The sequence below is a fragment of the Octopus bimaculoides genome, chromosome 13 (genome assembly GCF_001194135.2).
Source record: "Octopus bimaculoides isolate UCB-OBI-ISO-001 chromosome 13, ASM119413v2, whole genome shotgun sequence".
In the NCBI taxonomy this organism is placed as follows: Eukaryota; Metazoa; Mollusca; class Cephalopoda; order Octopoda; family Octopodidae; genus Octopus; species Octopus bimaculoides.
In genome coordinates, this window is record NC_068993.1 from 55,667,064 (window position 1) to 55,680,412 (window position 13,349).

The 13,349-nt window shown below is 34.8% G+C and overlaps 1 protein-coding gene across 7 annotated transcripts in view; it reads right to left on the reverse strand.

The window, feature by feature from the left end:
- Positions 1–663: 663 nt before the first annotated feature.
- Positions 664–13,349, reverse strand: part of LOC106881557 (CDK5 and ABL1 enzyme substrate 1) — a 75,991-nt gene continuing 63,305 nt past the window's right edge. For all 7 annotated transcript variants that reach the window (XM_052972506.1, XM_052972504.1, XM_052972503.1 and 4 more), the window contains 6 exons: positions 10,257–10,357; positions 9,688–9,794; positions 8,602–8,638; positions 7,706–7,768; positions 6,147–6,251; positions 664–5,393 (listed from right to left, as the gene is read on the reverse strand). In XM_052972506.1, coding sequence (XP_052828466.1) covers positions 5,253–5,393; positions 6,147–6,251; positions 7,706–7,768; positions 8,602–8,638; positions 9,688–9,794; positions 10,257–10,357 — 554 coding nt within the window. In that variant the 3' untranslated portion in view covers positions 664–5,252. The remainder of the gene's footprint in view (positions 5,394–6,146; positions 6,252–7,705; positions 7,769–8,601; positions 8,639–9,687; positions 9,795–10,256; positions 10,358–13,349) is intronic.

Here is a 13,349-nt window from a genome sequence, read left to right on the forward strand (position 1 = left end):
AAAAAAAAAAAAAAGGAATAAAGAGGTTTCTATGTAAACCTGGAATAAAATCAGAGATTACAAGGTTTTTACGAGAAGGGGTAGGGATCTTTTTATGATTTTTTTTCCTTACAGGAAGAAGCAAAGAAGAATTCTGATAGCTTGAAAATACAGTGAACCTACTTGAGAAACTATATTTTTATCATACATACCACTACCTGGTATTCTACAATATCTAAAGACAGCCAAGTTGAAACTAATTCATTGTGATCCCACTGATGGATCATCTACAGAAATGGTACACTGAAGTAGCTGAATATTACTTCACCAGGAAAACATGAAAGCTAGTTCAGTTAAATATAGCAGGATCAATAACCAGTTGTTAGAACTAAGCTCCAGTGATGAGGTAGGATGGATTCACTGATATCCTCACCTCCAGACTCGTATAAGAACTAGACGGTAAGTACAGATTTACCATAATACAAAATTTAATGAATGGTTCACAGTAGAACAGGAATTATATAATCGCATTCATTGGCTTACAGCTGTTTTTGCTATAAGGAACTGTACATCCAAAGGAGAACTGAGTAACAATGTGACATGGCTTCATCAGAGATTCTTATAGTAGAAATCACTAAGCCAATGAATGTGATTATGTCACTTCTATTCTTTTGTCATTCATTTGAGATATATATATATATATATATATATATATATATATGTGTGTGTGTGTGTGCAAGAGAGAGAGATAGAAATAAGTAATCCCGCCTGTAATCTTTACTGTGGCTTCAGCCCACATTTAAAGACTTAAAGAAAGGTATTGGAATCTCAATATCTGGCAAGTTTGTTCCTTTAACTGCATCAAATTAATTAGAAAAAACATTGGAGCAAATAATTCTTCATCATTTCTAGAAATCAAACATATCAAAAATGAATTGTTTTCCAAAGACAATGTATAAATAACTGTTGAAATTACATTTAATTAGTTGGTTTAATATCTTTAAAAAATGTAGTCTTAATTATGTAGTAAATACTCTGTTACTATTCCAGATACCAAAATACCTTGATTGATTGGGAAACAACTTCTGAACAGTTTTGAGTTAGTTTTGGTCAATAGAAATTATTTTTTAAAAAATGGCACAGAACAGAAGAAACAATGGAATATTTAAACTCTACACATGATTAATCTTCCATTAAACTGCTTTACTAATTCTGAAGAATTTGAAATTAAGAATGCAAGACTTTTTTAAATAAAAGCCATTTATTTATAGTTAACGATAAACAAAATTTAATTAAGAGCACAGTTCAATTAATTCTAAAGTGGTAACTCTGTGATTTACTGCTGAATTAAATTTGAAAGTTTCATAGAAAAAATTTGAAAGACTTTTTGTATTAAAAATTTTCAATTGTATGTGTTATATATATGTAGCAACATCTGTTGCAACTGGATGTATATAATTGTACATTGTAAAATCATTACATGAAATTTTAATGGCAAGTTAAAAAAAAAAATTAGATGTGTAGATGATCTGTAGTAGAAAATGATTAAATAATAATGGTTTCTTAATAATAATAAGGTCAAAAATCAATGATTGAAGATGAAAAGGATTTAGAATTCAGAAGACATGATTCAAAATAAAGCAACAACTACACAGTACAAAAAAAAAACTACCTCAATTGACTCTCAGAATGCTATATTTTAACACACACACACACATTCTTACTATTTCTCTCTCTCTCTCTTACACTGACACACACATTATCCCCCCCCCCCCGACAGTCAAATACTTTACATTCACATGAGCAGATTGGAGAGACAAAGACAAACAAAATGGTAAATGTGATTCCATCTTTGGTTGAGATTGCATCTAGAATGATCTTTGAGTCTTTGGTAAAAAATTCATAATGGCTGATAATTTTAGTTTCCATTAAAAAAAACAAAAAAACATTCAGAAATGAAATACTGACTCTGTGGACTTGTCTTGTTGAGACATTAGTTCAGTTTGGATGTTGTTTAAATGTGTTATTTTCATAAATGAGTGAATAGTATACACATGTATAAAATAAAGTATGTGTACATACATACACACGCATGCATGTGAATGTGTATACACACACACTCACACATAAGTGAGCATGCACACACACACATATACATGTGTATGTATATATATATAATGTGTGTGTGTATGTTTATTTTTGTGTCTATATATATATATATATATATATGAAGGTGTGTGGCCTAGTGGTTAGGATGTTGCATTCATGATTACTAGATTGTGGTTTCAATTCCTGGAGTTGGCGACACATTGTGTTCTTGAGCAAAACATTTCATTTCCATTGGTCCAGTCTACTCAACTGTAAATGGTCAACCCTGTGATGGAACAGTTTTCCTATTGGGAGGAATGTTGGCCTGTTCGCCTAACCAGCAAGGTGGCATCATTTGAAAGCTAAAAGCAATGCAAAGCGCATTGTGACCAGTGATGTATAACAACATCTGATGATAGTGAGATATATATATGCACAAATGTGAAGGCGCATGGCTTGGTGGTCAAAGTGCTGCACTCATGACTGCGAGATTGTGGGTTCGATTCCCAGACCAGGCGTTGTGTTGTGTTCTTTAGCAAAGTGCTTCATTTCGACATCTGACATGTGGCACCCACTTGCACATGTACAGGTAATGTCGATCTGATGGAGGGAGTGAGCTTATGTCTACACAAACATTTGATCACTACAAACAAATCATCTGTGCGGTTGTTTGGTAAGAAATTTTTGAACCCCCCCTATATGTTGTCTAACAACATGAGAGTCCATCATATATGCACATACTACATACATATAAACTCAAAACTAAAAATGATCATATCATCCTGAAAGTACCAGTTTGTATCTGATCACTAAAGTTAGAGCAATATTAGTTCCTATTTTTATACCTAGGTGGATGACAACTTGAGAAACCTAATTGCTGTAAACATAAACTTTAGTGTATAGGAATATAATGTTGTTTGTCAATATAATATAGTCTGTATAAATATATGTATAGGGGTGGTTAAATAGTGTATGTATGTATATATACACTCATATATATATGTATGTATGTATATAATGTTAACAGATGAAATGTTTTATTTACTACTGAAATTACAAAGAAAAACTGGGATTTAAAAATCATATAAAAAAAGGAGTTTAGTATAATTTTTATTCCTCCCTGTTGAATATCAGAATAGGAAATAATGTGGAATCACAATTAAAGACAAAAGTTTAAAAAAAAAAATATTAAGCATAAACCAAACTTTCACAAAATGATTTAAAAATCTACTGAGAGACACAATATTGAAATGACGGACAGAAGAAATGTGGTGTGAAGATGTGAAGGGAAGTCAGTTTGGACAGAGGAAGAGAGAAAATATCACAGTAAATAGTTGGCTAAAAAACAACACAACAACACAAACATGTTGACAAGACAGATTCAGAAAAGTAGCAACAGCAGCCATGTTGAATTGTATCTCATTTCATATTCTTGTTTTGAATATTGGATTGTTTTTATTTTTCTCAATGTTAATTGAAGATAAACAATAATGGCAATCACAATATTAATTAAAGCAGAGGGTTGTTTTTTTTGTCAAAAAAATTATTAACATTACCATTTGCAATAATAAAGCAGAAACAGTCTGGACATACAACAAAATGCTTCAACATCCTACCGACCCTCACCTCTACCTTATTGAAGCTTCATTCGTTGGGTCATTAAAGTCATAAAATTTCAATAAGGAGGAGAAAGTTTGTGGAATAACTCAGTTATTTCCTTGCAAAATAACTGAGTTATTCAAAGAAAAGAAACCAAACAAAAAACAATGCTGACCATTTTGCTGAGTTCTCCCTTGGAACATGTTAGTTGTGAGATTATAGATGATGTCATGCAAATGTAAAGAAAGGCAATGAATGAGCACTGAACCCTTTCACTCTTAATTCACTCCAATTACACAAAAAAACAACATTATCATATATATATATATATGTAGAGAGCAGGCATAATGAATTTGAGTGAATCAAATTGGATTATCCACCCTTAACCCACCCCAGAAACAGACGACAACATAAAAAAGGAAGGTTTGTGGGTCAACCTGGGTGAATGAGATTGGACAAGCCACATGAAAAACCAACCTGTTACACAGAGACATGGGGTTACAGTGAATGTGGATATTTGTAGAGGTAAGAGACGGCTGCTATATAAATAAATAGATCGATGATTGAAGTAATTAACTGTTTTGTTAATGATAGTTAGTTGTTGTGTTGATTCAAATATAACAAACAAGGGAAAACACACTTGCTGAAAATATACACACTGTTGTGTGTGTATAGATAAATACACACAATATCTACGAAACAAAGCTTTTCTCCAAAGCATACATCTTTCAACATATACACCTGCAAAATGCACACCACCAATGCATACACCTTCAGAATATACATGCATAAAACATACCTCCATGAAGGTAATCACACCTCCAGTAATAAACCTACCGAGCATACACACCTCAAGATATACAACCCTTCCAGGACATACACTCCTCCAGAACATACAGTCATTAAATCAAAAATTATCAGTAAGAAAGTTCTAGAAATGTATTTGGTAAAATGTTTTTGTTTCTTTCCACCTCTTTTACTTTTGTTCATTACTTCCTTCTCTCTGTTAATTAATTAAAATGGAGAAATAATTCCAGCAGATATTCCACAACTTGACAATGGAATGTATCTCTGGAATATGTTTTCTCAACTTACAAAAATGAATATCAAAATCTAAAGCAATCTTAGAGAACCTAAACAAAACTAAAAAAAAATCAACCAATTCTTTTTTGAAAAGTGAAAAATCAAAACAAAATAAAGAAAAGAAAACAAAAAAAAATCCCTCAAAATCAACAATAAATTTTTTGTTAAAAAGTAAACAAATTGTAATAAAACAAGAAAAACATACTTTAGAGAAAGTTAATGGACTGACGTTGAAGGAATTAAAAATACCAAATTAACAGCTGTTAGCAATACTAATTAATCCTTAGTTGAGGTATGTTGGTAAAAGAAAGCAATGTTGGTGTAGAAAAGCTAAGTAAGAGAAAGAATGGGAAAGAAACATCAGTCATTTGGTCCACAGGTTGAGGAAGACAAATGTTCTGAATATAAATAATAGCAATGAATAACAGAAGTACCAAAGCAAATGCAGGCATTCCAGTGCTAGGAACATTGGAAAGTAGGTATTTGCTTGGGGAGAGCCGGGGTCAAGAATTATAGAGCAGACGTTGGTAGTGTGGGTAGATTTCCATGTCTGGAGAATGGAGAGAAAACTGAAGCATAACTAGACACACAAACTCAAATGCTAACAGTTCCTTTCTGTGTATTCGAAAGTCATCTTCCAGTTGCTGAAACGAGAAAAGCAAATTAATTAAAAATTATAATCTTTTCTACTAAAGGCACAAGGCCTGAAATTTTGGGGGGAGGGGACTAGTCGATTTCATCAACCCCAGTGTTCAACTGGTACTTAATTTATTGACCTTGAAAGGATGAAAGGCACAGTTGAACTCAGAACGTAAAGATGGACGAAATGCCGCTAAGCATATTGTTCAGCATACTAACGATTCTGCCAGCTCTCTACCTATATATATATATATATATTAGAATATTTGGCTGAAGATCGGAATGGGGTAATTCATACCCTTAACCGTGAAACGTCGTACCAAATTAACTAAAGGCAGGTTTGTTTCTTTACTCTTCTCTTCTGTTTTTTGTTCTGTGTGTACCATAAATATCGCTATCAATTAGAGAAAAATTTGTAGTTTTGGAATCAGTAGTTCTTTGGCTGCTATTTCTGAATTCTCAGTATGTTGGAGAAGCAGGATACTGCTAATCCCTATATATTTATGATTATATATATATATATATATATATATATATGTGTGTGTGTGTGTGTGTATATATACATCAAACAAGATACACTTATATATACACACAAGACAAAGTACACTTATATATACATCAGACATGGTGCAGTGTTATATATATCAAACATGGTACAGTTATTTATAAACCCCAGATATAGTAAAATGATATTTATATATATCAGACAAGGTAAATTATCTATATACATGACAAAGGGATATGAAATTGAGACTAACTTGAATCAGCTTTGACACATCAGCTCCTTTGACATCATTTAATTTGGCGGAAAGCAAAAGACACACTCCAGCACACAACTTTCGATTCTGTTTGTTGATGAAATGCTGTAGAGAAGATAAAAATACAGTTGTTGTTGTTATAATAATAATAATAATAATAACAATAATAATAATGATAATAATAATAACAAGAGCACTCAGAGCAAACCTCCACCAAGGCAATACCAACGTTCTCTCAACAATTAGCCGGAGATGATTTTTAAAATGAGAATATCTGAAATAAACTCGACTGCTCTCACAAACGAGAATACTAAAAAAATGAACCCAACCGCTCTCACAAATTAAGTAAGAAAAAAAAACAGAAAAATAATCCAGAATCCTTGTCTGGTTCTGGATTGATCTCAAAATCTGATAATTTCATGCCAGTCACGAGGCCAAACATCTCTGAAAGTTTCATCTGAATCCATCCAGCAGTTCTTGAGATATGTTGTCCATGGACAAGCAAACAGACAAACACAACTGAAAACAATACCTCCGCCTTCACTAAGGCAGAGGTAATAATGGTTTCAAATATTGGCACAAGGCCAGCAATTTTAGGGGGAAGTGTATGTCAATTACATTGACCTTAGTACTCAACTGGTGCTTATTTTATCAACCTCGAAAGACTGAGAGGCAAAGTTGACCTTGGTAGAATTTGAACTCAGAACATACCACTCAGCATTTTGGTCAATGCACTAATGATTTTACCACCTTCATAATAATAATAATAATAATAATAATCCTTTCTATCATGGGCACAAAATTTCTATCCCCCTACCCCTATAATTTTGGGGTAGGGGGATAATTGATTACATTGAACCCAGTGTTCAGCTGACATTTATTTTATTGACCCTGAAAGGATGAAAGGCAAAGTCAACTTTGTTGGAATTTGAACTCAGAATGTGAAGACAGACAAAATGCCAATAAGCAGAAGAAATACTGCAAGGCATTTTGCTCGATGCTCCAACAATGACAACAGTAACTCTTTTTCTAATTTAAGTACAAAGCCATCAGTTTTGAGGGGAGGGGATTCGGTCAGTAACATGAATCATATTACATCAAGCCTGACCTTGGCAATATTTGAACTCAGAGCATCAGGCAATATGCCTTGAGATATTTGTTCAGGCTGGTTATTTTCCAACAACAACAACAATAATGATAATAATAATAATAATAATAATAATAACAATTGTTCTTAATTTAGGACAAGGCCAGCAATTCTGAGGGGAGAGGGAGTCAGTCCATTATATTAAACTGATACTTTATTTTATCAACCCTGGAAAAGGATGAAAGCAAAGGTGGCCTTGACAAGATTTGGACTCAGTATAATAATGATGATGTGGAGGAGGAGAAGGAGGAGGAGGCTTGAATTGTAATTCAACAGAAATTTAAAATGTTGCTACTTCTCATGTTCAGAAAAATGAAATATATATGTGTGTGTGTGTGTGTGCATATATCTATATATATATATATACATAAAATAAAAATTAAAATGAAAGAAAGAAGAAATCTGAACTTACTTTTAGAATGAGTTTTTCAAAGAAGACGTATGCTTGGGCCACAACCCACATATCAGCATTACACTAAAGAATAACAACAAATGGAAAAAATAATTCAGTGTAGAAATAAACATAAGATGTTTTATCAGACTTTCAATTCAATGTTTCTACCTGGTGGAGACAAGACTTTAATGGTAATCTAATTAAATCTCCAGGCAGCGTTTAGATAATGTCTAAATCTTTAGTTAAAACAGCAACAAGGAGACTAAATATTCAGCTAAAACAGCTAATCATCTACATTCCCAGCTAAAACTGCATTAATATAACTAGAAACAGTTGTAATTTGGTCAAATCAGTGGTTCTCAACCATTTTATTTTTACCTATGAACCCCTTCTGATTCCTATTTTACTTGGGGGAATGGGGCAGAAGACCCTCATGGCCATTTGATGTCTGAAGACACCTATCATATTTTTATAATTAAATATTACTAGGAACTGTATAAAAAACTGTTAAAATTATTTTGTGTACTCTAAAAGTATAACAAGTTTATTTCACAACAAAATCTTATGTGGACCCCCCAACCCAGGGCCATATGAACCTCCAAGGGCCAAATGGACCCCAGTTGAAAACCACTGGATTAAAACCTCAGTTAAAACCGTTGTAATTAGGTTAAATCTTCAGTTAAAACTAGTATGTTGTCCAAATCTTCAACTAGAACAGAAATAATGTGTTAAAACCTTCAGTTAAAATAATAGTAATCTATCTAAGCATTCAATTAAAATAATGGCAATTGTTTACATTTTCTGTTAAAATGGGAAATTTGTCAAAATCTGAAGCTTAAATTATGGTATTATATCCAAACATTCAGTTAAAACAGTGATGATTTGTTGATGGACTCAGTGAAAATATTACTTACTTTGGTGTGTGCTATTATTTTCATCTGTTTCTTCAAACTGCAAAATAAACAAATACAACAATAGTAAGAAAATCTGGGGGGTGGTGAATGGCAGAAAGTTATCAGAGAAGTCCCCTGCCTCCATGCATGTGTTTTGGTCCTTAACTTCTTACAGTTTAAGGGGCCTGGCCAGTGGTGTAGCTGTAGAGTGTGCTGCCAGGGGCTGCTCTTGACACCTGCCTGCGGGCTTACAAACCTATACAAGCTTATACAGCAGACATCGACTTGCCCCACTAGCTATGCTACTGCTCCTGGATACCTCTCTGCTGCCACATTCTGTGCTGCTGTCTGCATTGCAAATCTCCTGGGTGGCTAAGGTACCCTGGGTATCATACCCATTTCAATCAGAGACATCAGTTGAATGTATACTTAACTTTACCTTATCGACCCTGGAGGAATGAAAGGTAAAGTTGGCCTTCGTGGGATTTGAATTCAGAAGGTAAAAAGCTGGAAGGAATACTTCAAAGCAATTTGTTTCATGCTCCACTGATTCTTCCAAGCCATCGTCCTAACCACCTGAATCCGGTCAATGAAGAATTAAGGTGACACCTTCCTTTTTGGTCAAGCTCTCATTGACTTTTGTAAGTTCCACTTGGAAAGCAAAGTGAGAGTGGAGAGGGAAGTGCTTCCTCCCAGTGAATTTGTGAAAAGATGTGACTCGCAAAAATGGTTAGAGTGAATGGCCCTACTCTAATTATGCACCTGTAGATTGGAGAGTAAGAAAGAGGGCTGATACTTTTGGTGGTCAGGGTAATTCTGGCTTTAATCATTAAAGGAAGGAGGAGACAAAAAAGAGTGAACTTTACATAATAGGACATGACACACAGACAGATGGTGAGAGATAAGGGTTAAGGTAAAGGTAGAGGGTGAGAGGAGATAAAAAAGTGAAATAGAGTCAGTGGTGGTGGGGGATGGGGTAATGAAAGAGACAGGAAATAAGACAGAGGCAGGGATTGATGAGACAGAGACGGGGCTGTGGACAGGAAGTGGGATAAGACAAAGAGAGTGAAGTGAAATGGAGATAAAAGACATGAAATATCATCTCACCTTCGTAACTTGCTGAGGGTCAACTGAATTAAAGGAAAACGATTGTGGAACTTTTCATTTAGTTCTTTCTTCAAGCTTGATGGTTTCACATAATCAATGATTGAAGTCTGTGCGAAAAGACAAGGGGGAGGTGAATATAGAACACTGATGATGGTGATGGCTTAGTGGATGACAGACATGATGCAATAATGATGATGATGATGATGATGATGATGGCATTGGTGATACATTTGATGTAAGGATATCATCATTATTACCCTTAATCATTATAATGATGTATTGTGATATTGGTGGTACCATGTGATACGGTATTGTAGTGTGGTGTTTGATGTGATGATCCCTGTTATTGTTATGCTGTAATTCTGAAATGGTGTGGTGCTGTGATATTTGCTGAATTGTGTTGTGTTGCAATACAGTGTTCCTGCGATGCATGCTGTGGTGGTGTGTTGTTTATTGATTGCTTCATAGTGACAATGTGATACATTAGTCATACAGTGTTACTTCCATGCTGTAGCAAGTCATATGACAAAAAAAAAAAAAGGTGTGTTATAGCCTGAAGAAATACCTACTCTGTATGATGGGAAAGTCAGTAGAGTGCGATAACTGCCAGCCTGGAGTTCAGGGTCATCTAAAAGGTATGGTTCATATTTCAGTTCATCTTCCTCCACAACTGATGAAGATATTAAACAAAACATTCAGTTTAATTACACATTGACATATCACACACACACACCACATTACATTTGTACTGACATACACTCAGTGGTATTACAGCAATGGTGAGATGGCATTTGTTCTATAACAGTTAGATCGTATCAGTGTTGATAAACCAGCAAATGCTATTACAAGACTATCAATCTCTCTCTGTCTCTCACTTGCACACACTCTCTCTCTCTCTTTATACATATATCATCGATGTTAGTGTTATCACATTAGTTTATGTTACATGAAGTTAGTAACATTAGTTGTACCAAACTCAGTTTTGCAAATAGTGTTACCACATCAAACCATCTGTGTCACATGTCACACCAGTGGCTTCACATTGCATTATAACACTATTGTCGCACATTATGTTACATATTATACCAGCAGTGTTGCATTATACTATAGTAGTGATATTAATCATGGAAAAAACATGGCTCATTCATTGTAGTCTGTTACCTACAAGAGAACAAAAATTCTTATTTTACCACAGAAAATTATGTTAGATATAGAATGGACTATGATGAGTATAGAACAATCCATAGTATGGTCAATATAGACTGGATTATAGTATGGTGAAATAAAATGGAGTACAGTATGGTGGGCTTAGAATGGATTACAGCATGCCAGATATAGAAGGGATTATAGCATATTAGGTATAGAAATAATTATAGTATGGCAGGTATAGCATGGATTATAATATAGCAGATAAAGTATGGTGGATATAGAATGGATTAAAGAATGGTGAATATACAAAAGATTATAGCAGAATGAGTATAGAATAAATAATAATACAGTGGGTGTAGAATGAAAACTTCCATGTTTCTTGCAATTCACCAACGGTACACCTGATGTACCCCCACCACCCTTTTTTTTAAACGACTCATTCACTGTTCACTTTCTGTGCATTATTCTATATACCGTTCATGTGCTTTCCACTACTTTTTCTGATGAGTTGTAGTGCACCTGAGCATTGTATACAGTAAGTTCATTATTATTATTTTTTATTTCACATTTAACCCTTTCGTTACTGTATTTATTTTGAGATGCTCTGTGTTTCTTTCAATTACTTTAAATATAACAAAGAATTTTGTAAAATAACTTAGTTATAATTCAGCTAGTGTTAGTAACATAAATTGTAACCAAGGTTTGGTGGAAGATTTTAATTCAAAACTTATGAAAACAAGACATTTGTACTCAGAGCCAGAGCCAGTTTCAGCCAGGTTGGTAACGAAAGGGTTAATGTTTCAATAGTACATGATATGTATACCCCATGTACAGCTGAACATTTCAGAATGACATCTCAAGAAATATGCACTCCTCACTCAAGAATTCCAGGTGCTTCAATTTATTTATGATTTTATCACACATATTAGCTTTTGCATCTCCTACTTCCCTTTATGATAGCAACATCTACTGCTATCGCATTTCCATACGACCATTTCTCTTTAGCTGCCATTCCCTACCACAATGATCTGAATACACTGTAGCCGCCATCCACTATTATTCACAACCATCACATGTCTACAACCACCGACTTCTACACTACTTCATCTATCTTCATTATGAGTCTTTGAAGGGGGCCCTCTACGTGGCCATTTAAGCTGCTTGAGACTGCAAACCAATCTCTCCTAAATCATACTCCACGATATCAACCTTTAGCATGCTATAAATGCATCATATTACTGTATGAGTTTTCTCCCCTTTCAATGTGACACAATGCACCTACAGCTAAGGGGAAGAAAACTTGTACAGTGACATGATGTGCCTAAGTGTGCTAAAGGTTAAGAGAAAAAAAAAGAGACATTGAATAATGCAATCTTAGATATCTGAAAATAAGATGGGGTGGTTATGACTGTCATGTCTTTCATCATACGCTTACTCACTCAGGCATGACCTAAGGTTAAACAACCTCTACACAGCAAGCATCTGCCATCATGACTTACCTCTGTTGTAGTCATCATGCATCACTGTCACAATCTACCTCTTCTGTAGCTACCATTCATTAACATCAAATGGCCATATTGCCATCATCTATTACTACACTAACAACCATCCACTACCATCACAAATACCACAAGACGATCTACAATCCTAATAATAATAATAATAATAATAATAATAATAATAATAATCCTTTCTACTAAAGCCACAAGGCCTGAAATTTTGGTGAAGGGGACTAGTCGACTAGATTGACCTCAGTGTTTCACTGGTACTTAATTTATCAGCCCTGAACTCAGAACATGAAGACAGGATGAAATACTGGTAAGCATTTCACCCAGCATGCTAACGATTCTGTCAGCTCACCACCTTCAATAATAATAAAAATAATAGTAATAATGATGCCGAGACCCCTTTCAGTCATGACTGACCCTGGGATTGCACCTAGAAAGTTACCCTCCCAGGCACAAGTCCGGGCAAGGTTGTTTATGGAAGACCAGTAGTCGCCCATGCAAATCGGCCTCCCCTCTCCACGCCACCTGTGTTAGGCTGATACACCTTGGCACCAGTGACGTTGCAACTCATTTCTACAGCTGAGTGAACTGGAGCAACGTGAAATAAAGTGTCTTGCTCAAGAACACAACACGCAAAGTTGACCATGGCAGGATTTGAACTCAGAGTGTAATGAGTTAGAAGAAATAAATACCACTAGGCATTTTGGCTGATACTCTTACAACCGTACCAGCTCACTGCCTCAGTAATAATAATGATTTCAAATTTTGGCACAAAGCCAGCAATTTCAGGGGAAAAGGGATAGTTGATTATATTGACCCCAGTGTTCAACTGGTACTTATTTTATCAATCTTGGAAAGATGAAAGACAAAGTCGACCTTGGCAGAATTTGAACTCAGAACATCAAGATGGATGAAATACCACTAAGCATTTTACCCAACACGCTAATGATTCTGCCAGCTCACCAGCTTTTCCTTTTCACTAAAGGCACAAGGCCTCAAAGTTGA